Below are 24881 nucleotides of genomic sequence, written 5' to 3'. Positions count from 1 at the left end.
ATAAATTAAATATAAATTATACTAACTTATTATATTAACTTAAATATAATGATATTAACTTAAATATTCAATGATAATACTAAGAACTATTAACAAGATCTATTATATTGTTGGAATACAAGAAGAAAGACTAACTAGAGCAGAAGCTGCGGAACAAGATGAACAGCATGAGAAAGCAAGACTGAGAAGTAAGAACATCACCAGAAGGAAAACTAAGTCAAGTAAGCTGCATGAGATGGCTGCACAATGATGACTCTGACTGACTGGATGAAGAGGGAGCAGCTAAGAATGATTCATTACTGATCGGATAAACACCTGTACACACAATTAAGGAGTGTTTATGGAATGTTTTGTAGACACGTAAAGGCAGGTGGGAATGTTGCATGTTCCAAGAGGACACTTGTAAATGCATATAAGGGATGTTAGAACCTGAAATAAATTATTTGGATCATTCATGTCTGAATTAGTGTCTTTCATGAATTGAGGAACCTGGAACTGGACGCAATACTCCCAGGTGTGGCCTTATCAGTGGAGAACAGAAAGGGAGGATAGCTTCCCTCAATCAGCTGACCATGCTCTTTTTAATGCACCTCAGGATACCATTGGTTTTCTTGGCTACAAAGGCATGCTGCTGGTTCACAGTCAATCAGTGTTTAACCAGGTCTTTCTAGCGTCAAGTGGACAGCACCAGGCTCTTCTTGGTGGTGCTCAGTGACAGGATGAAGGGCAAAAGACAAAAAACTGTAATGCAGAAAGTTCTACCTGAACATTGAGTATGAAGAATAAGCCTGAAAAAATGTTCGAAGTATATCAGTGAGCTTCTTTACGGACCATATAGCACTTTAAAGGGTATACCTATTTGGCAACAAAGTCATGAGCACAGGGCCAGAAAATCTGTCCTCAGATATTGCAAAGCACTAATGTACCCACAAGTGATCCCAAGACATACATATGTTCAATAAACACTTATCTTTCCTAGTAGATTGAGATCTTTTTTGAACAAATGACATAGAGATTATGATGGAAAATCTCAGTCAGCCCTTTCCAGTAGGGAGTTTTCTGAAGATTTTCCAACAATAGAAGAAAGCTTTTCCCCCAGATTATTACATAAATACATAAAAGAGCCAAGATAAATATTTTAAGAAGTCTAAATACATGATGAAAATATTTAGCTTTCAGAACTAAATAGTTGGTACGTTATCATCACTACTGCTCCACTACTCATAATCATCATCTATTTATAGAAAACATCTCTCACCTCTCATTTTAAAGTTGACTTGTCAGCTTTTCAGGAGGAATTCTTTTGTACATGCTTGCAAACTGTCCATCAAAATGCAATCTTTAGTTCTGACTGGGTTGCATAACAGATAAGGTCTTCACTAAACTCAAACTGAGAAGCTTTGAGGATTTTTTCTAAAGATACAGGAAACTGCTAAAGAAGACCAAAACATGACTAATAAAATCTTTTCTAAAAGTAAAACAATTCCTCTTCAGCTCATCAGCAGAAGCAACTATCGGAAACTATCACTATGATTTATATTTTTTGAATATCATGATATTAACACTACATTCTGGTAACAAAAATAGTTGTATTTCAGCAGAAAAAAAATCCAGCAGGAGGAAAAATGATATATGCCTCTTGCACTGGTAGAGTTATGTTACAAACAAGTAAAAGACTGAGATCTACTTCCAAATAAGACTTCCACAAGAAAAGTGATACAACATAACAGAAGTCAAATACAACACAATGTTTATCACTTCAATAATATGCATGATAAAGTCTGATTTTTTTCTTGCTTTACCAGAATTATTCATACTTTGATTTATCCTGAATGTACTTACTTCTAATAGTGGCACAACCTCCTGAGAAAGGCTACATGCAGCTCTGTATTTGCATTAGAATTTCACATATAAGATATCTCAAAGTTATAGATTATGAAAAACAACAAAACCGTGGTATAGATCTTACAGTAAGGTAAATTATTTTATGAAAAATAAAAGCCTTTGTAAAGCACAAGTTACTGTGTTCATATATTTGCATTTTCTGGAATGCACATCTGAAACAGAGGTTAAATTCACAGCTGGAGATTTATGGATGTTTCAGATTTATGAAAGATATCACGACACAGTAAATAATAAGTCAGTCAACTCAACTACTAAGAGTCTTAGAATGTTCTGTATACTTAATCATGCAATTGCGGATCTATAATTTAGAGTGTTCTGTGATTAAAATAGATATTGAAAAGTAAATTCTTCTTTTTCACAGTACTTGGACAAAGATAGAAAGCTCTCATCTGTTCACTCTAAGCTAATTGTCTTACACGATCTGTAAAAGTCCCTCAGTGATGGGAGCTGGTTTGCCAAAATGTCAGCAGCAGGCAACCTTCCAATCTAAACAAACATTGCTGTGCTGCTGCCTTACTGAATTACAGGAGAATGATACCTACCACACCCTGCTAAAAGACAACTCTTGGTATCCAAGAGCAACAAATCTAACAGCAAGTAAACTGGTATCTGGTATAAATTTTAACTGAAGAATTCAGTATTGTATAGCCTACTGTTATCAGCAAAATCTAGGACATTACTAGGATGCTGCACTTGTGTATTGCTCTGCTCTAATCGTGCAGGAGAGTATCCTGATATAGGCTGTAATATATATCAAGGAATATAATATCACATTTCCAATTTAGATTTCCTATTTGTATCAAACCTATTTTTTATAAAAAATTACTAATGATGTCATTGTGAATATGCACTCTTCTATTTAAATAAGCACTTAAAAACAAAAAACTATTCACAATTTAGTATTTACTACTAGTAGGTAAACATGAAATAATTGTACCCAAAGCAATACTTGGAAAGCAAATCTGAGGTATTAATCTTGTTTCTCTTTGTTTATACAGCTCAAATACAGAATATATGTAGTAGCTGTTTTCACAAAAAAGAAAATGAGATACAGAACTGAAAAGGCATTACAGACAATATTGTAAATTGAAATATTCATAAATGATCTAAGATATGTAAACAACTTAAATGGTGAAGACTGGGTTTAATATTAGACCAAATGCTCTACTTGTGAGTTCTACCTTGATTTAAGACCAAGCTTTTTCCCCACATCAAGTCATAGACATGTAGTTCAGATGGATTTTGGAAGGAATGCATAGCTTCAGGATTATGAATATTATTTGGAGATTTGCAATATGTGAAATATGATCATACCTAACAAACTTTTCTATCTGCTGAAATGTCAAGACAAAATTCAAAGATTGGTCATCATTCAAACTTCTTGAAATATCGATTTTTATCGGTACAGAATGCAAGAGAAAAGCCTCAGCAACAAGTAATTTGAGCTAAAAGGCTGGTTCCTACATTACATGCAAAGATGACTTGTACATAAGCGAAATTGTTTTCATAAAGAAAGAGCATAATATCAAAGGTGAGAATTTGCCAGTACTTCTTACTTAAAGACTAAAGAATAAGCAGCATTACATAAGTAACTCATTTATTCTGGTGATTTGTTGATAAAGCTTAGCTTACCTCCTTTTCTAACTCATTTCTGAGGTTATCAAAAGCTTCATTATAAGGAAAAAAATTCTATTCGGTTTGATGTTATAATTATATTCAGTAAGTAAATTCTTCCTACAAATTTGGAGAATGATACATAGTAAAAGAGGAAGTCTAAGTTTAAAATTAGAAGTTTTAGGAGCTAAATAAAAAAGCCTTGCATAGGCTTTGCTATAAGGGAGTAGATGAGTAGATGCAAGATTATTCTAGTCTAGTATTTCATATGCTAAGTGTCAGCAAGACAGCATTAGATAATTCTAAAGAATATGTGAAGCACCCATTGTAAAAATCCATGGTATGAACTATTCTAGTTCTGAATTCTCCTGAATTGTTACTGTACTGGTATACAACAGAAACCAAAATGAACAGAACTCTCAAGGGGTTGACAGCATAAGCTCTTTACAACAGTAATAGAAAAATTATTTATGAGACCTGGTGAAGTCTACAGTAATTCCCAACTACTAATAGCAGCACTTCATGCTTCTGTAAAATGCTCCATAATGAACTTATTTTTTCCCACAAGCTTTGCCAGACAGATAGCAATCTTATCACTGTAGAACACTGTAGAACAGCTGGTGTTTTTTTCAAAACATATTGCTTAATTGTTAGTCCACAATATATTGGATTAATAAAGTCTGCAGCATTACACGCCTCCACGTCTGAGTTCAATAGGAAAGAGAGCTATATCCCATTCATTAGCACATATAGCTGAGGGCTTTTGGCTGATGATATACAACTGTATCTTTACACTGCCAAAATTTTGCAATAAAATGGTAATAGATTTTACAGTGTTTTGCAGCTAAAGATTTCAAAATATTAACTTGCCTACAAACAAAACAGAATGCTTCAAGTAGATAAGGTATTTTTCTTTGTACAATATTGATCCAACAGTACTATTATAAAAGTGAAACTAAAACAGGTTTTAAACTGGAAGAGGGGAAATTTTTAGGACTAGACTTGCAGCAGAATGTCAGAGCTCTTTAAAGGAGTACAGACATATATGGACATTCACAATAATAAAAAAATAAAATTATTCTTTATCTGTAGCCCTCACAGAAACAACTGATTTTTTATTTTTATTAAGCATAGGATATCCTAAGGGACTGTTTTTCAGGTCACATTTCCACACTGATCGTTGAAGATGTGTTGCTTTTATGTCTACATGGAGCTTCACAGAGTATCAGAACCTGACCTAAAGCTAATTGAAGAGAAGTCTGGAAAGAAGGAGATCTGTTTACAGGTACTTTCAAACAATATTTAATCCAGTAGTATACAAAAAAAGTCTTAGAACATATCTTTTCATCCCAGACAGATGCCATCTAAATACTCATTATCCTAATAGGATGAGAATCAGGCATGTTTTCTTTTAGCTGAAGAAGATAGTTCATCATTGTGGCATGTGCTCTGTGCCAACCATATGTCCAAAATAATTCTTTCAATGAAAAATAGTTTGGTATGTTTTCCTATTAAACTTTACTGAATGTCTCAGTTATGGTAGTTAGAATAACAAAAACTGGCCTTACTAGATCAAAATCTTATATCAGTAATGTACATACAAATAGCGCTTACCTGCTGACAAACAGCACATGGAAAAATGGTACCAAGTTAGCTATCCTAAATGAACACATCTGTTGGTTCAGCTTTTTTTTTTTTTTGCAGAGGATATTATTTATAGGACTACTTTACAAATAATATTATTTTGAAATAAAACAGAATGCAGATTTTGAATTTGCTCATACTTACCAAATTCTTGCTGTAGAAAGGCAGAATTGCGATAGAGCTATTCAAATGCACAAAAACATAGCTACCTTTCTTTCTGTAAGTAAGACTTTGGTTCATTTACTCCTTAATAATTGAAATAATCTCTGTATTTTATTAAAAGGCTAAATAAATAACAGGCACCTAAATAGTACAGTAAAAGCAAAACACTTAAAGATGATCACAAAAAGTTTTGTTTTCAATGTGATATCAAAGCTGGAAGCATAATGAATGAAATCTCATTCTATTTGAAAATAAGATTTCTCCCCTTGGTTAGAAGATTATAAAATAAAAAAGATAGATGTATTTATTCATGTTTTAGGATACTGAGCAATTAATAATGCCTGCACAAAGCATCTTTCGGTAACTACTGTGCTGGTTTAGATTTATTTTTTCTAAAAGTCATGACATCCAGATCTTCTATAAGCTATTTTCTAGTAATTGAGTCATGCTCAGAAAATCCATTTCTAAGAAAAAATTTACTTGAAGATTTAAAGTAAAAAAAAAAAAGTTAAAGTTTGTTAAAGCCATCATTACCTTAAAGAACTATAAATCTATATCCCTGCATTTGTGGATACAGAGTTAGCAGAACATTGCTGTTACTGAAAATAAAAATTACCTGTTTTATGCATTTGAACGATGTGCTGAAGATCATATTGTAACAACTCAATAAATATTCAGTTTACACTAACCTTTCATTCTAGAAAGAAAAGGCTGACTGTGAACTGAAGAACTGAGGTAGTTTGCTTCTTTCAGACTGAAAAGTCCAGATGGGTTTTGACTTTCTTCTAAGTTCATAGAATGAGTTTGCTTCAATAGTGTAGAACAAGCAGAGGCAGCACTGAGCTGAAGAAGAGCATCTCGAGCTTTCTTTTTCTCATTTTTTAGCATACTTACTAGAATATCTGCAGGATATATTAAGGAAGTAATTAAGAATCTCTTTCCAATAAGCCAGCAATTATATTTGTTTACCTTCAAGTCCTTTTTATTTAAGTAAAACAATACACATTTGGAAGCCTATTTATGAACACAAGTTTAGAACAAGGAATTTGGTTTGCAATGACGTTCAGCCACATTAGGTTTTTCCAAACAGGAGATTAATTTTTACTAAGCACTAATTAATTCACATACTGAGCACAGATGTTTAGCATTTACAGTCAAACAGAAATTAAAACTCCAGTAACATGTTGTATGACACTCCTTTTCTAATTCTTTTGAATTCTCAAAATTTTTGAATAAAAAAAATTCTTAACTAACATATAAACTGAAAAGTATATCACATCTGTAACCATTTCATAACAAGAAAGTTTACTAAATTGCAGAACAGCTATTTAAGAAATGCATTTTTACATATTTACTTGAAGTATATTTGATATAGATACATTTTGCTAAGAGCATAGAGGAGCTTTGCAATGAAAATTTTGTGAGCCTTCAGCCGAAACCACAGGATTCCCTGTGAGACGTAGAATTTTTTTAATATGTTATTGACTCTAATCCTAATTAGTTTTCTAAATGAACAGCAGAAAGTTTAACTAGCCTTTAGATTAATTAGTAGACTGGGTGATGATAATAAAACACTGTAAAGTCTAGTGATTATGACAGCTCCTGGCTTGAAGAACAGGCAAGAAAACTTCATTTCTTGACTAAAAAACTTACACATTTCTCACCACTTTATCATACAAGTCGTGTTATTAATTTTTTAATAATAGTAGACTGTTGCTTAGACACTACAAACAGTAGATTAGTTTTTCATTCAAAACCTCAGTTCTTATATTCCTTACATAAATCCATGTAAGCCATATGTAAGTTTCATCCTTGTACTTCAGGAAACAACATACATGTTTATCAGGCATAAGTGCATTTTATATACAAGTGCTGTTCTGCAAATAACACCTCCCATTTTATGGTGATAGGCCATGAGGTCAGAGGCCTATATGGAATATATATGGTATCAGCTACCACTGATACATTGGATTGCAGTAGCAGCTGAACCTGCCCAGAAATATTCTGTTACATTTTGTTTCCGTGCAACAGGTGGTAGCAGATAAGCAGTCTTACAAAACAGTATCTGGCATGGAAGCTCGTATAAAGCAGAAGTGTGTCACCAAATCCTTCCGCACAGTAAAAATGGCACCTATTGTCACTCATTGGCACCTATTGAACATTTATGGAGACCAATGAGAGGATGTGACCACCACGAGGCAGTAGGCAGTGCATTTCAGCACTGCCACTGACAGTGGGTCACCTACTCTGCTGCAGATTTTTACAAATGCAGCATGCAGGTTCTTGTTCATCACTGACAAAAATGCATAGCTAATGGTGGTGACTAGGATGAAAAGTAGATTGTTTTGTAGTGGAGAATTTGCTCTGTCCAGTAGTGTTATTGTGCTCTTCCTATCTGTTGTAGTTTCCAAAGGGATAAAAGGAAACATTCCTTTCACTGTGACCTACATAATTGTGTCTGTTGTGAAGCACTGAATTGGACAAAGCATATCTAAGTAGTCTAATATTTTTTTATACAGAAAGCTTTAGCTTTAATTTAAATTTTAGACATGCATGTAAGGAATAGAAGTTTTATATTCACTCAGAAGGTACACCCAAATAGTCCCCAAAGCAGCACTTCATTTGGCTAAAAATAACACATACAAGAAATTCTATTCTTTATAAGGTAATAAATTGATCATTACATAGCATCAGATTTTCCCATTCTAGGTTTTATTTGCTTGAGGAGAGTGTTTTAGATATGCTTTATCCACAGTATTTAGATCTTGGCTGGGCCATTCTAAAGCTAAGCGATGCCTGTATTCAGGATTTTGGTTTGGGTCACAACTGAAATAGAAGCAGGTGCAAAGAAGGGGTCCTGCCACATAAAATTTGGGAACAGTAATTGCTTTAACACAGTGGGGTCAATAGAGAGAAATGCATTTCATACAGCCAACTCCTATCTGACACAAACCATTGTAACCACATCAGCTGAAACATTTTTTTCTCTGCTAAGGATACTGATCTCATTGTCTCTTTGCTGCAGAAGTTCTTTCATTTTTTTCAATTCCTCTTTTCCTTCTTCTTTGCTAGTATCTTTCTCTTCAGAGACGTGATGTGAGAGCAGCTTTTCATCAGAAATCTTCAACCGATTCTGTCGTAGCTACCATAAGAAACAAACAATTTACCTCCAGCTACATATTTACTTTCTACTGTGACTGTCTGGAAAACATGTAGAAAACAATGCCTGTCTAGACTCTAGAGAGAATAAAATCACTGTCAAGCTATACACAGATATTTGGGATGAGTACACATATGGAATGAGCTGTATTTGTTGTTCTTCTTCTTAAATAAGTTTAGTATTTATTCTTTTTAAGTGTGTCTGCACTGTTCTGTGGCATCATGGCACTTTCAATATTAGTGGCACAAATAAGACCTGATTATTCAAAGACAATAAAGTCAGCAATGCATATGTAGTTATAACACAAAACATCCCAAAATATAGAAGTAAATAATGCCTTCTACTTAACTATTCTATCAGTTGCACTGTTTTTTCACTTTAAGCATATCTTGCTTCCTCAGAGCTGAAGTGTTTACACTAATAAGACAGTGCAGCAGATTCAAGGATATGGTCTTTTAATCTTATTTTTATCTCTCAACAAATGGTGTCTTTTCTTTTTAGAAACTAACACTCTGAAAACACAGGTACGTCAGTCCATCTACAAATAACTTGCAATGGGTTGATTCCAATAACAGTCCTCTCTCAATTTACAATCCCTGCACACAATCCTGCTGCATTTTTACAATTAAATTCCGAATTCCTATTCATTCTTCATGAAGTTTAATTTTTTCTTCACCATTTCCCATATCTCAAGTATAACACATCTCTTTTGATTCCTTTCAACTGTGAATGTCTTCAAGTTATATACAGAACCAGCTGTATTTCCACCTACGTTTAAAAGAAATACCTTCAAATAAGTGAAGCAGTACTTGATCTTGCGCATGTCTGCACCAACATCTAGAGTGCTTTCAGGCTCATTGTCTTCCAGAAATTTTTCAATTAACTCATCCAATCTGAAAACATTGAGAAAAAATGTAGTCATGGCTGCAATGTGCCAAATACTGATTTACCAAGATGATTAACATTAGCAAGCTACTTTTCTTCAGTGTCCAAGCAACTACAGCATACCTTTTATTGCTGATAATAAAAGCTGGATTTGATACTGGAGATTCTTTAGCTGTATATTAGTTGTATATTATGCCCTTGCATATGCTAATTAAAAGTTTCAGAACTAAAAGCAATTTAGGAGGAAACATTTTGTTTTCTCATTTATTTTACATCTTTCAGTTCTTTTAACATATCATGATTAAAATGATCTAAAGCCTTTGCTTTCAGAAAACATGGCATCCTAACTTTTTAAAAATCTAAAGTTCAAAGCCTCTAATGTGCACAATTATTCATGCAAAAGAAAAACCTGTCTCCTTCCATGTTATGAGTTAGTCAACTTTCATACATAAAATTACTAGCTCCAAAATTTCACCTATCACTACACGATTTTTCCATTATGAAAAGTCAAATGGAAAATAAAGGGAACAGCAGAGTGGATGTGCATATACTTTTCTGTACAGGAGGATAATTGTTTACTATTTATAGAAGTATATGAAAAGTAGACCACAATCATATAAAGTTATGAAAGATTTAAGAAATGTATGAGACATCTACAATAACAATTTCAACACATTCTTTAACACCAAACACAGACATTATTCTCCTATTAATAGAAACAGAGTATGAAAATCCTTTTTGCAACAAATAATACAGAGACTTTAATTTTTAATTCAGATACTTTCAACAGATAGAGAATAACTCTCTCTTTACCAATCATACTATACTCTAAGAATCACCTAACCACTGGTATTTAGTTCTACTTCAGATAAATGAATACTAAAGCATTTTCCTCCAAAATAAAAACTGTTTCACATTTTTAACTACCAAACTAGAAAAGTCACATAAAATAGCCCAGACATGAAAAATGTTGCACCTAGACGTTCAAGAGGAGCAAGAAAATGCTAACAGCTACCCAAAGAACTTCCTACAAAATCTTGCTTTAGTGGCTTTTTTAGATGCCTACTTATTTGGCAGAAGGAAGATGATATGAAATCATGAGGTAAGTAATGTCCCTTTCTTAAGGAGTTATTTTCAGCCTAGTCATAGTAGAAAAATTGAAAAAAAAAACCCACCAAAAAAACCCCACAGGTAATCAAATATTTTTTGGTATCTTCCTCTGGCTCAGCCCTGGTGCCATTACGTTGATCTCACTAAGATATGTTCTTAGGTATGCTCTGTTTCCTGGAAAAGTCATTGATTATAGGTTTTTTTTTTGTCCAAAAAGCCCTGAGTAAACAACCCTTAAATTCACTAGTGATGAGTTTCTACCATTATATCAAGGATAATAGGTTAATACTTACATGCCACCTTAAAACATATATTAGGAAAATGTTGCCCAAAGAAGTGGGCAAATTGAAAAGAAATGCTAAAACCTTTGCTTCTGCTTAGAAACAAATAAGAAACTAAGTCTTTTTAATTTTTTTCATAATTAATATTGTTAGCAGACAGGCTGTTCCATTCTTAGTTAATCTTAATTTTCTTAGGATCCCAATAATAATTTCATTTTCCCTTTTAGGAATGCTACATTCCGCCCTAACAACAGTTCTAACTTAAACTATTAGAAGCAACTGTGCCAAAGCCTAGTTCCAGAACCCTGCTGTACCAGGAAGTATAATTTTCCCAAATGAAACTCCCTGGAGGATGAAGAACATGAAACTATCAAACAATGATCCATTTTCTGTGAAAAACAGTAAACAAAGTGTTCATTCTCAGTGCTCATCTGAAAAATAACAACCCAAACACACACGTACAACCAAACAAATAGAAGAAAGAACTAGAAACTGCCCATCTGAAATCAGTAATTTCCCAAGATAATGTCAAGAGAATAGTACACATCATCTGTGATAATAATTTAAAACTCATTTTAATACTTGCCTATATTAATACAACATGAATAGAAAGGTACTGCAGGGCTGATCCAGGTGAGTTCAAATAACAAAACCAGGATCTATATGAAAACACAAGCCTGTTCTTACTCTGATGTAGGGATGAACACTAAGAAAAGCATGACAAATAGTTAAAAAGGAAATTTGTTAAACTAACAGTAGTCTCTGGTTACTGATTGTGAATTAGTCCAAAAATGTTTATCACTTCCCTCTTAATAGCATTCTTCCTAATAATGTAAACATTATTAGAACTATAAAGTAAATGCTGTCTCTGAGCTACAGTATCAACTTCATTTCTCTCCTATTACTTTCCGTCCTTCAGGAATTCTTAATGAAACTTGCCTAGAGATCATGATAAAAATAATTAATTCCAAAGATAAAATGAACACAGATCTAAATCTTTTCATGAGTAAGCCAACGAGATATTTGGAAAGGACTATGAAATGGTCAAGACTGACTCATGCAGTAAAGATAGCTAAATTATTGCTATGCATGCAGTTTTTGCAGAGAAGAAACGTATCAGGTAGATGGTATACAAATACACACAAAGAAATGCTTCTCTCTACCTGGCAATATTTGTGGCCATAATTCTAATTACTAGAATAGCTAAAGAAAACCACTGGGCATTAGATGACTGGTATACCTTTGAATATTTGAAAACAGCATAATACATAGTCTCCCCTCCCTTTCCATTCCATCCCTTTTTCCTTCCCCCCAACCTCCACTATAAAGCAAACTTTGTAATATTTGATAGCGACTTGAAATTATGCTTTGATCATTTCAGAAGCGTGACCAGTTATAGTAAGAACAAATAAATATAATAGAACTTTAATCATTCCAATTAAGTAGGAGTTACAGAAATTTGAACTTTGTTTAACGCTGACACTAAAGATTTTGTAGCACATAAGAGGAAGTATGTCCTCTGGAGAAATACATTGATTTAGCAGGATTCTAAATCAGGCACCTAAATTAAATACTGCTGCAAGACATTTTAAACCTACACCACAGTTAAGGTAGCTTCTCTTGAGTATTGCTAACACAGCATACGTCAGTAAGCCTGCTAACTTCTGCTCAACATTTGCAAAGCTGTGTTGACAGAAGGCAAGGCTATATGCTTCTATTTCTTCTACCTTACAACAGAAATTGAATATTGGCATCAACAAATAATGTCGTTTGCCCTGCTTTGTAAATGAAACCATTTGTTGAACAGCTTAAGCACAACTAACTGTTAAAGCTTTATATTGTAGAATAGTGCAATATCGTTAATGCCATGATAGCATACAGATGTCACAAATTTGAAACAGAAAAAGAGACAGAAAGAAGTAATGAGAAATCCAGGAAATGAGTAGGATGAACATTATATGATTGTTGAAGTAAAAAATAGAAGCATCTGTTATAACATATGTATCTGAAAGAAGTAAGGTAAAGTTATTAATAAATAGAAGTGCTAAGCCAGGACTTCCATCCCTGTTACCAGAGAATTCCAGTTGGCAAAGGCTCTGGGAGCGTGGGTGCTCTGGAGCACAGGGCTTTGCTACAAAATCCTGACTTTCTGGGCACACATTGTAAATTGCTAGTGAGCTCATTTACAACAACAACAAATATTCCAAATGTCTCCATCAAAAAGGACTCTCCCTTTTACTTATGGAATGCTTCTCATGCAAAAAAAAGAAAAGTCATTTCAATGCCATTTCACTCGGTTCTAAACTATAATTCAGAAGCTTGTGATAATTTCTTTAAAAGTGCAAAGTGTTGTGCCCCCACTTTAAACTAAACTGGTTCTCTAGAATAAAGAAATACTTAAAAATCAGCCCTTTACAGCTGAGGAAGTAAAGTGTGTGACCCAAAGCAAGCATTTGGGAAACATTTTATGAACTATGTTATGAACCACTTACATAGCATAACTCAATTTTTTATGCTATGCTTTTCAAATAAACAAAATGAGAGCAGCAGAATTCGTGCATGTCTAACATCTATAGAAATAAAATAGTAAAACCAAAAATATGACATAATGAAGCCACTTACTACTTCACATAGAATTCTGAAATAAGAATTCTAGACAGCTGCAGCTTTATTCACAGATCTGATCACTTGTGTTGTATTACAATCTAGCAGTCACAATCAAGTCAAGAGCATTTGTTTTCCATTTTGTGGTAAACATAATGGATGACAATGACATTGGAGTGGTTATGGGGTAAATATATTTGATAGCGTTTTTTCATTTATTTAATGAAGAAAAAAGTTCCTCAACACTGCTTTGAATCAAATGAGTAAAAAGAACTAACTACAGCTTATTCACATAATATCTGAACAATTCTAGCAATCTGAACAGCAGTGAGTATCCCTCTGACTCTTTTGAATACTCTTTATGTAAGCAAGTGGAATAAGCTATGTAAGTTAGGAAAAATTTAAAATACCATTTAACACTATTTGTTCTTATTTCTAATTGCGATCATCTACTTCCTGCAATGCATGTAACCAAGCAAAAATCTATTCTTATAAATACTACATTATTGTAACCATTGCAAGTATGGATTCTACACACATAGCTGTTAGATGTAGGGGAGTTTTTAGCATTTACCTTCTACCAAAAAGCACCTGAGATAAGAACATGCGCAGAGACAACTAAAATATGTATTTAGTGCACAAAGTTTCACATTGACGTGTTCTGTACCTTTAAACATTTGTGTTAAGAATCAAAGAACACATAAATAGGCACAGAACAATTCTAGAAGACTTCCCTCAGAATTATGAATCAGAATAAAATATATAAAATAAAACTAATGTTGGTAAGACTGTATTTAGTAACACTTTTCCTTACAAGTTAATTAGATGTTGCAATGACATCTCTCTAGAGCTTTCTCTTCTCCAAGCTAAACAAGCCTAAGCTCCCTTAGTCTTTATTCACCTTCAGGAGAGGTGCTCCAGCCCTCTGATAATCTTCATAGTCATCCTTCTGACCCACTGTAGCAAATTCATATCTTTCTCATTCTGAGAGCCCCAGGTCTGGATGCAGGGAGACATCACAGGAGAGACAATCACCCCTCTCATCATTCTGGCAACCCCTGTTCTGATGCAGCCAGGATACAGTTCCCCCTGCACCTGGCCTTGCTGAATTAGGTTCACACAGACCCATTTTTCAAGCTTGTCCAGGTCCCTTTGGATGGCATCTCTCTCTTCTGTCACCTCAGCAGCACCATTCTGCTTAGTGTCATCAGCAAATCTGCTGAGGGAGTAGTCAACCCCACTATCCAGGTCACTGATAAAGATGCCAAAGAGTACAGATACCAACATAGACTGCTTGAGTAAACCACTTGACTGGGACATAAAACTACTGACCATAACCCTCAGGCTGAGACCATTAAAAATGTGTACTGAATAGTCAGCTCTTCAAAACCATGGAAAAGAAAAAGAAAGAAGAAAAAAAAAGTACCTCCCTGGTCTCTACTATCTCTCTCATTTCCTTACTATGCCTTTATTTTGTTATATCCAGTGCTACCTTATGACACTTCAACCATTAACCCAGTAGGAACTAGGTGGACTTTTCTAGCTAAAAGATAACAATGGTAACTGCCTACTCTGAAAACAGATTAATTTTGTAAAAGAAATATTTTCATAATGTTGTCAGCCTTGAGAAGAATATCATCTCATTTCTGAATTAAAACAAAACAAATCAAAACAAAACAACAATGACAACACCTAAGGAGGCATGTCTCCAGAATCTCCTAGATAGTATTTGTAGTATTCTTCCAGACCACTTCCAAATGAAATTAAAAAAATCAAGATTATCCCAGCTTTTACATCATTACAAACAAAACAACCTCAAATCAGTTACTACTGTGTTATGCAAATGAGAGACATGTTAGATAGAATCATCCCATAGAACCAGTAAGTTTTTCAAAACTGAGAATTGAAGGAAGCTATTTTGAAATTTTATACCTGAGTACAAGGGCTGCTCTGAAAGTAACACCACCTATGTTATTATGTTGGCCCACGAGTTTGGAGACAGATGTTGGTGGAATGGTAATAGAGGTTGAACCTTCCCCACCAATACTCTGCTACATTTTATTTCTGTGCGACAGGTCACAGCAGAGGGGCCATCTGGCATGGAGATGAGTATGAAACAAAGGTATGGAACTGAATTTCTCCACATGGAAAAATGTCACCCAGTGATATTCATCAACACTTGCTGAATGTTTATGGAGATCTCACAATGGATGTGAGCTCAGTGAGGTGGTGGGTGGTGTGTTTCAGCAGTGACAAACACTGGTGTAATGTTTCTTGAGCCTGGAATGCAGGCTCTTGTTCATTGATGAAAGTTCATAGCTAATGGTGGTGACTATGTTGAAAAAGTGTTTTCTAGCTGAGAATTTGCACTATCAAGTAGTGTAATTATTCTCTCCATATCTGTTGTAGTCCATGGAAACTACATAGGAGGCATTATTTTTGGAGTGATCTACTTAAGTATTTTTACATTGCACACTAAGTTCTTATATTCCGTACTAATCCTGTACTAAAAGCTGCAAGATATTACAACACTCATGCATTTTCAATAGCATATTAAATATGTGGCTTTTAGGGCATTGATTCATTTTCTATTAGAAATGCAAGATCTCTCTTGACATACGTCAAACTAACACTGTAGTAGGAGAGTTCTTAGTACAAAAGAAAGTATCTTGAATTCTACTTTGAGAAAGATTGTTTTTGTTATTCTATACTATTATACAACACTTCTTGCCTGGCATCTGACAGACATTCCCATCCTTTGCAGTTACTTCACTTTGCTTCCTCAAAGCTGAGGCTGCAAATCCACAGCCAATAGCCTTGTATAGATTTTCATGGGAATCTGCCTTTCTAACTTTGCACATAAACTCACTTAGTAGTCACTCCGAGAACTAAAACTCAGAGATAACTAAGTATTTATGCAAACAACAAAACTGATTAAAACTATCACCACAAATGAAAACAATTTAAGTCATTACAGAAGTAGCTCTTCTTGTGAAAGCTCTGAAGTTCTCTGTTGGCCAGTCACCAGCGCCAGCTCATTTTTCAACTCTTGGATCTCCCTTTTCAGCTGGATAATCATCTACAAACAGCAAGCATACAATAAGCATCACCTAAAAATTATTAGCAAGGTTATAATTTTCACACTAGAAAGTGGAGTTTAGGGAATATTTATTTTGTTTTTCCTCTTTATTTCAATAATTTCCCAACCCCCTTGTTAAGACCAGCCCAAATGCCTTAAATGTACCCAAATACCTTTTTTCTTTTTCCGTTATATAAACAAGGAAAGCATCCAAATCACACAGACTCAGTAATGAGTTCTTCATGTGTTAGAAGACATGGCTGTACAGAAAAATAATTTGCCATAGGAGTAAAAAAAAAAACCCAAAAAAATTCGTTCTGCCTGCTAGCAATGAAAACATGTTTAAAATTGAATTGATGTCTGTCTGAAAGAATTACACACCAAAAGTGATATTCACCTTCCCTTTAGAATCCGGAATTCCTAAATAGTGTCTTAGTATTTTAGTCATATGTAATCTGCTATTAACATAATTAGAACAAACTAAATCTGTGCAAAGTATCACTTGCTAACTACAAAAAAAAAAAACACCAACATAATGAGAATTGAACTGAATTATGAATAGCAATGATGGAGAAAGTGATGCGAAGAACTGTAAATGATTTTTAAATCTGAACAGCTTATTACTGGAGACTGTACTTTTGGAAAGAAAATGGTATGAAGATTTTAGAAATCATTACCATTCTAAAGACAAATTCTACAAAAGAGTCAATATGCAAGCATAAAACATGAATGAACAAGTGTTTGGTTAGTTTAAGGGTGCATGACCTTATAATGGCTCAAGCGTATCAGAGAGTCCAATAATATTTTTAGATGGATATGAGTGCACTGATATTCAAAAGATTTCTGGACATGGTCCTGGGCAACCAGCTCTGTAGTGTCATGCTTGAGCAGACATTTGGACAAAATCTCTGGGAATATGCTACAGATAGTTATATTGGGCAGCAAATTCCACAGTTAGCACATGGTCACATAAAAAAAACCTAGGTATCTTGCCTTTTCCACAAGATGGGGATGGATTCATAATCCTCCCGAGTTCGCTTTTGCTTCACTTGTTAAATGATCCAGCAGAGCAAGACATTCCAAACTTGTGGAATATAGCTCTACAGGATGTAGTAAATGGTCAGGAGCCTACACATGTTCCAACTTAAAAGCTTCTGTGGCCATGAAAGGACAGTTTTTCATGAATTGCTACTACAAAGTAGAAGAGGAAAGGACAGGTATAGAAAGGAAAAATATGCTTATTGCCTTGTATTTTTCTGTTGTTGTCATGCTCTTACAGTTAGAAATTGCTTGGAAAGCAAGACTAAACAAATAAAACCTGAACTTATTTTTCATCTGACTTCTCTGGCATAGAGAAAAAGAGCATGTTGAAATGCATCTATAGTTATTCATTATAACCATATTTTCTGCTTTGGAATGACAAGTGTACCCTCTCCCACAGATCACTCATGACAGAAAATATCTTTGGTATACAGCACGCAACCCAGTTGATCCTGTAGCATATAATTATCTGGTATAATTTGCTGAATTGACCAATCCTTAATAGATGTATTTAATACTTACGTTTTTTTTTTTTCATATAATGCTGAAAATTACATTAAAACATCTAATTAAAATTTATAAATGTAGTAAAGTTTATCATTAAAGACTATACCTTCAAACATACCCAATATATAAAATGCTTCAAAAGACTAACCATAATAAAAATATATTTTATATATAATTAAAACACATTTTTTATATACATAGTAAAAGAAACTTTTGTTTAATGATGCAATGCTTGGACCACAAAAGACCAAGCATCCTAATTTCAAAAGTGCTTAGCATAGAGCAGCTACAAATACCTTCAAGCATGAGAGAAAAATGTAACGTAGGGGTTACATTTAGAGTTTGATCTGAAAGCACCTACTGAGTTATATACTTAAATTCAAACAGCTTCAAGAAACTTATATCATCTGGGAAGAAAATATTTCCTTCTTTCTTACTATTTTCAAAAGTTATTGATAGACAGAGACAAATAGAGAAAAGTGAGAAGCAGCTCTATGTTAAGTAAAATTTATCCTACTGGTTTTGTAAAGGAAAAAAAATAGCAAGAAAGTTTGAGAAAGGTAAAGCAAAGGAAAGAAAAGGGCCTGAAGAAAGCAAGAGTGAGTTATTCTATGTATTATTTAAATTTCAAGAACAACTAATGGGAAGAATTTAGAGAAATGGTGGCATCAGGCCAATTCGATTGGCATAGCATGATAATAAAGGTACTGTCTCACCTAGAAGTGAAAAACTGCTTACTGAAAAACTGCTGCTTCCACCGAACTCTCACAGATACTAAGGACAAAGTTAGGTTAGAAGCATAGCTAACACAATAGTACTTTGACATACTAACCCTAAAATAGCATCAGTGTTGCCAAAAGCTTGAAACTTTCTGACACAAATCTCAAGTGAGGAAAAAAAAAGTGTCTTTGAATTGTACAGACCTGTATGTTCATACCTACATTGCTAGCTGCCTTCAAGTTAACTCAATCAAGCCATAGTTCTCCAACAATTCTAGTGGCTGATCACATGGAAAAGCACCATCAAAAATAATTGATGCATTACTTATGACTTTGATTCGAGGTAACACGTAAGTAATGAAAGTAAAAGGGAGGAAAAATATCACCAAGTGACAAGTTTTGGTAGATTTTTAAAGAATTCTAGGGACATTCAATTACCTGTGGCTATGATACAGAAACTACAAATCTAAAAGAAGCAACACAAGAGATAATAATGAATGCCACCATCCACTTGAGAAAACCCTTACAGGCTTCATAATTTTAATTAAATGAACACCTATCTCCAAAAGAAAAACTATGAATCATAGGCATTTTAAAGAAAAGTCTGAAACAAGAATCTAAAAAAAAAAACAACAACAAAACCAACCACTCAAAAAAAGAAAACTAAGAAAAACCCACCATATGACTGGTATTGTTTATTATAACTAAAACCAAACATTCTCCTTCCCACTGCCCCTGAACATTTCTTACCAATTGGGGGTCAATTTCCTCATTAAGAACTGCTTCATTTTTAATAAGAGCAACTCGCTGTGCAAATCTGCATGTTGATATAGATTCCTAGATTAAAAAAAAACAAAAAACAAAAAAACCTCAGTTACCTCAGTTATCTTAATACCACATGATCGTAGCAGACTGCTGGTGACATTATTGAACTAAGTTTCCTCTTTTGTGTGAGAACTTCACTGAAATAATCTGACTTTTCATATTCCAAAACAGCCAAATTTAAGAGAAAAGATTATCATTCAACTGATACTGAGATAAAAAAAACCACAAAACTGTCAAATCATATTTTACTGACCCAATCAATCCCCTTCACTCCCATTTTGAATGAGTACCCTACTGGTAAAATAGCATAAGAAAGCCATGCTATTTAAGGGGCAAGCAATCTTTCAAATATTAACAAAAACTGCATGTGTGTGTGTGTGAATTTGGGCCTAGAGAAACCTATACAAAAGAAGCTGAATAAAAGAAGTGAAGGCAACAAGAATGGAATATCTCATCAAATTAGCTGCAAACTAAGACACATATGAGAATTACATTATCAGGCAAAAAAAAACTTCCGGAGATGGTAGCTAAATCAGAGTGCAGGAGAATACAGGAGAATAGAAAGCCAAAAAGAAAAAGGATACAAGATGAAGTTAGTGGAGGAAACTAACAGCCACTGGGTACTCCCATCTAGTGCATGGAGCAAAAAGGAGAAGCCTTAAGTGTTATTCCCTCCTTTGAGATGAGCTAATACTTACATACCAGAATGCAATAAAAAAAAATACAACTAATGAATAAAAAAAACAAATAACTGACTTCCATTAGAGGTTACACTGATGCCTAATCAGCTGTATGATAAAATTCTGAGATTTGCCAGTGCGTTACTCTTAAAATGTAAGAATCTACAAATCCACATTAAGAGAACCTTGCTATTGGTACAAAAATAACCCTTAAAAATCAAAGTAATTTTGTAGTTTTTCTAGCATATGGAAATTCTAAGTTAAATATTTGAGTAAGACACTGCTATCTCTTTCCACGTGCACAGGGGTGGTCTCTGAATTATGATTACATGGTGAAAGATACTAGAGTTTATTGCAAAGTTATGATAAACTGTTCAAAAGTTCTCAAAGAAAGGAAAGGAAACGAAGTCTTCATGATTAAAACAACTGTGTGCAGTTTTTGTCTGCAAGTCTCAATGTTTGCCTCAGCTTCTAGTACAATTTCTACAAAATGATTATCAGCTAATGTAATTTTAATTTTTTTTTTTATCCACTAAGTGCCACTATATTTGCAGTATACCTGTATATACTACGATCAGACCTCTTCGTCCTGGTCAGTGTAAAAGCAAATACTGATTTAATTGTAGTTAATTCAATCTTCAATATCTAAGATTATGGTCTATTTTTCCAGTGCCCTCAAAAGGATAATGAAAGCCAACTACTTACGTTCTAATCTGTCTTCTTACCATACCCATTACTGTACCAGAAAGCCACTCAAAGTTAATCAATCGACACTTCAGGTATTGTTTCACTTCAAGGAGGTAGAATGACCACACATAATGGCATGGAAAATAAAAAGATTTTTTTTTCTCCCCAGTTTTTCTGATTATAATAACTTCAAACAAAGTTTCTGTAACAGATCTCCCAATCAGTTTCCGTTATAGCTATAGTTAGTATAGCTACAGTCTACAAAAACCAATTCCTTTTTTCAAGCACTCCAAAACAAGCAGAAAGAATGTCATGTAAGTTATGCAAGAAGCATGTAAACTACTAGGGAGAAGCAGGAATGTAATCTGGTTGTCTGGGGCAATATTCTAATTGACCTTTTCACTTACACCGAACTCTTTGCTTTATTGCTTTTAACTTGACAGACAAAGCTAAAAAAGTTGCCTTTATTATACAACTTCTGTTCATACCTAGGGGTGAATCTGTCTTGTATTTCCTTTGTGAATGAAGTGTATTTCCAATGGATTAAGAAACAAGACCAAATATACCTGGGCCTTAAATGATGCAGCCATCCTAATTCAGACATATTCTAATGTTCAGTAATTGATCTAATAATCAATATAACTTACATCAGACTCTGGAAGTAAGGTATTTATTTTTGAGGGGACTGAGGAAGAAAGTTTACTATATAAATGGTATGTGATAAAGAAAAATAATAAAAGCTGTCAGTAACCTACTCTTAATTGCTTGTGCCTAAATATTTCCAGAATAGAAATACTGCAATATGAGACAGACACACCTAGTGAACTAATAAATGAAAGGGTGGAATATCAAAACCAGAGTGAAAAAAAAAGCATTATCAAACTTTTCTGGTTGCATTTGTAATGAGACACCATGCTTGCATAATTGTATTTTTTACAAGCCTAACCGTTCCAACTCCATTTAATAGCAAAAGCCATTTTCTAAAATAGTAAGAAAAACAAAGTTTTTAAGCAGATTAAGCATTGTTTTGATGAAGTACCTTCCATTATATTTAAATAAAACCAATCCTAGACTTCATAGTTCTATTTCATTGTTTATCCTCATTAAGAAATCTTAGACATTGGGAAAAAAACTGGGAAGTAACTATGCTATTTCTTTGATCTGTGTTCTGTGTAAGCACATCACAGCATATTAAGGGAAACAAAAGAAAACATCACTAAGAACTCCAGCAAAACAAATTATTGAATACTTCTGTAAGCTTCTGTAAGTATTTGAAAATTTTCTCCAAATCCTAAAATTGTTCCATACAGTCCCCTCAGTTCCTCATATTTTTTTTTTTCCTCCACCAGACTTGATAAAATCTTGATTCCATAGGAAATAAAGGAGTTTTACTACAGCTTTTAACATCAAGATATTGTTCAATATTTTACTTACAGTTCTTACCAATACCCCATTTGGAAAATCTCTTGGAGGTATCTTTTGATAATACGAAGACTACCACAGAAAGAATGTATTTTTTTTAAATTAGTTCTTAACTAGGTGCAAGTCCTTTCCAGCTGCTATTTGACTTAAGATTACTTAGAGAGTAACAAATCCTAAAAGATTTGTTGATACATGATTGACATTTCCACTGACAGAATTATTACCTACAAATAAGACTAAAATATCTTTGTAAGGATGAGAATGAAAGTATATGCACTTGAAATGCAAACTGTAATAAGTCAGGATTAGGAACTTTTATTAATTGAAAACATTTTCTTTGAAAATATATAGAAAAAACAAACCTCTATGTTTCTTTTGTCTAGAGAGAGTGTTGCTATCATTGTAGTCATGCAGTTACCCCCCAGGCTATCTCTGAGCACTGAGGTCATCATGGAGTTTCGATAGGGAATGTGGGACCGGTTTTTTTCTGCAAGTGCAATTATTACCTGGAACAAGAAGAGAAATATAAAAAGCATTTAGATTTGACTAATAATAACTGACATAAAGAGAATTAAAGAAAAAAATCTGTTAAGCAACTGAAATTTCTAAAACAAAAATTGCAGTTATGCACCGTTAGCTGAAAAAGCTGATTTTATTGGTACAACTCACATCAGCTTCACTGTGCCTGTATCTTTTATAGGCACAGAACCTAAAAACCTAAAAAATACCTTTAAATTTTATAACATCCTAGCTTTACATTCACTCACCCATATGGAAACTGAACAGTATAACAAAAATAACAAACTTGCCTAAGGCTTGGTAACTTATTGAAAATCTTTTTTTTTTTACTAGCATAGTTATAAAGTAAAATAGCAACTTCCCTAACATTGGCTGAAGCATACTTTTAAATGACACAATCTTAAAGCACGTGGTTCTTAGAGAGATCAACTCACTGATTTCTGAGAAAGTGTCTTCAAATGCGCATACACTAGTAAAAGAGTACACTATTACAACGTACCACCAGAGAAAAAAAAAAGAAAGCACTTTGGTATTTTCCTTTTTGGCCGAGATGCATATACATCTCTCATTCTCAGTTTCTACTCTCAGCTGTTTATACTATGAGACATAATAATCATTGCAAGAGATGAGCAAGCTATTGTAAATGGTTAGGAGTTGTTTTTCCTTCAGTAAATGTTACATACACATTTTTTTAATACAACACTTGAGGAAATTGTTGTTTTACAAAATATAGTACTATCTCTTTTTTTGGCCCAATTATCTAAGAAGTCTTCAGAAAGTTAAAATTTCTTACAACTATAAATCTTATGCCAGTAGTCCTCAGAGAATTCAAGGATAACACTAAAATTATTCTTGTAGAGGAATCTGAAAACATTCCTGGATCCAAATCTTAAAATCTTGTGTACTACAACTCAATATATGGAAAGAATATATCTTACATAATACTATATATATGTTAGTATAAATTAGTAAGCAATACTGTAAACTAATACAGGCTATACATTAATAAGTACACTCCTAGTCTGCCATATAGAGATCACAATCCAAATTGGCAAGATGGGAAGATATCTTATTTCTGTTAAAAACAAACTATGTTACAGGGAAATTCACTTATCGCTAAAGTTCACACACAAAGTCTGAAGCTCATGAAGAATCCAAGCTTTCCTACACTGCCTTGAAAAAATATATAACATTCTCTCACGATACTGAAGCCACTCTATTGTTGTGTGCAATAGTCACATAATGGTGTTTTAATTACTAAGATTTATATAAATGAATAATTCAGATGAATTTAAATAAACTGTAGCAAATACACAGTCTTGATCAGCTGAACACAGTATCTAAGATTAAAAAGAACACTGAACATTGCCTGCTGGAAACACAGTAAAGGAAAATGATTTGTGCTGTTAGAACCTTACCTGTTCTAAATAATGTAATGATAAGTTGATATATTTTGCTTCTGTCAGTAAATGACCTGCAACTCCAGTTTTTGCAACCCGCTCTGATCCAGCAAGGTCTACTAAATGTAACTTGGAACGTCGGATAGTTGGAGATCCAGGTTCCTTGCTAGATATGTGAATAGTGAAAATGCAGTGAGATCGAGTTGAAGCTTGATTCATTGGAGTCTACAATGAAAGAAAATTAAGATTACTTAATGCTTATTTAATACATCCATTTTACTTTTCATAGTGTTAAGCTTAGGAAATTGAAATTATCTGTCTAATTTATGAGTACTTCACTTATAATAACCATGCAAAAAAGAATTCAGATTTACCCAACACTCACTATTCAGTCAAGTGCTTGGATAATTTTAGTTGAGACAGATTGCATTGCAAGCAAGCAGTTGTTTCTTCAAAGATACTCTAACACTGAGGACTACTACTAGAAGAGGGCACATGGATCAGACAGCACCTTAATAATTCCTGATCACTAAGAGGTTACCTTTCTCCTCCAGCATCACTGCAAATCTCTCTCTCTACTTCTTCAGCTCCCTTTTTGATTAATACAGTTCAAGTGAAGGGGCTTTTGGGAAGTATC

General features: G+C 33.8%; 1 protein-coding gene across 1 annotated transcript in view; it reads right to left on the bottom strand.

The window, feature by feature from the left end:
- Window positions 1-24881, bottom strand: part of KIF6 (kinesin family member 6) — a 118123-nt gene that overhangs the window by 70954 nt on the left and 22288 nt on the right. The window contains exons 7-13 of the mRNA XM_065755329.1: window positions 24263-24469; window positions 22688-22831; window positions 19462-19548; window positions 16341-16444; window positions 9273-9378; window positions 8326-8467; window positions 6015-6227 (exon numbers count right to left, since the gene is read on the bottom strand). Coding sequence (XP_065611401.1) covers window positions 6015-6227; window positions 8326-8467; window positions 9273-9378; window positions 16341-16444; window positions 19462-19548; window positions 22688-22831; window positions 24263-24469 — 1003 coding nt within the window. The remainder of the gene's footprint in view (window positions 1-6014; window positions 6228-8325; window positions 8468-9272; window positions 9379-16340; window positions 16445-19461; window positions 19549-22687; window positions 22832-24262; window positions 24470-24881) is intronic.

The sequence above is a fragment of the Cyrtonyx montezumae genome, unplaced genomic scaffold, assembly GCF_038088225.1.
Source record: "Cyrtonyx montezumae isolate F1298 unplaced genomic scaffold, pur_monq_1.0 scaffold_0, whole genome shotgun sequence".
Classification (NCBI taxonomy): Eukaryota; Metazoa; Chordata; class Aves; order Galliformes; family Odontophoridae; genus Cyrtonyx; species Cyrtonyx montezumae.
Note: the sequence above shows the minus strand (reverse complement) of the source record. Positions and strands in the feature narration are given on the sequence as shown.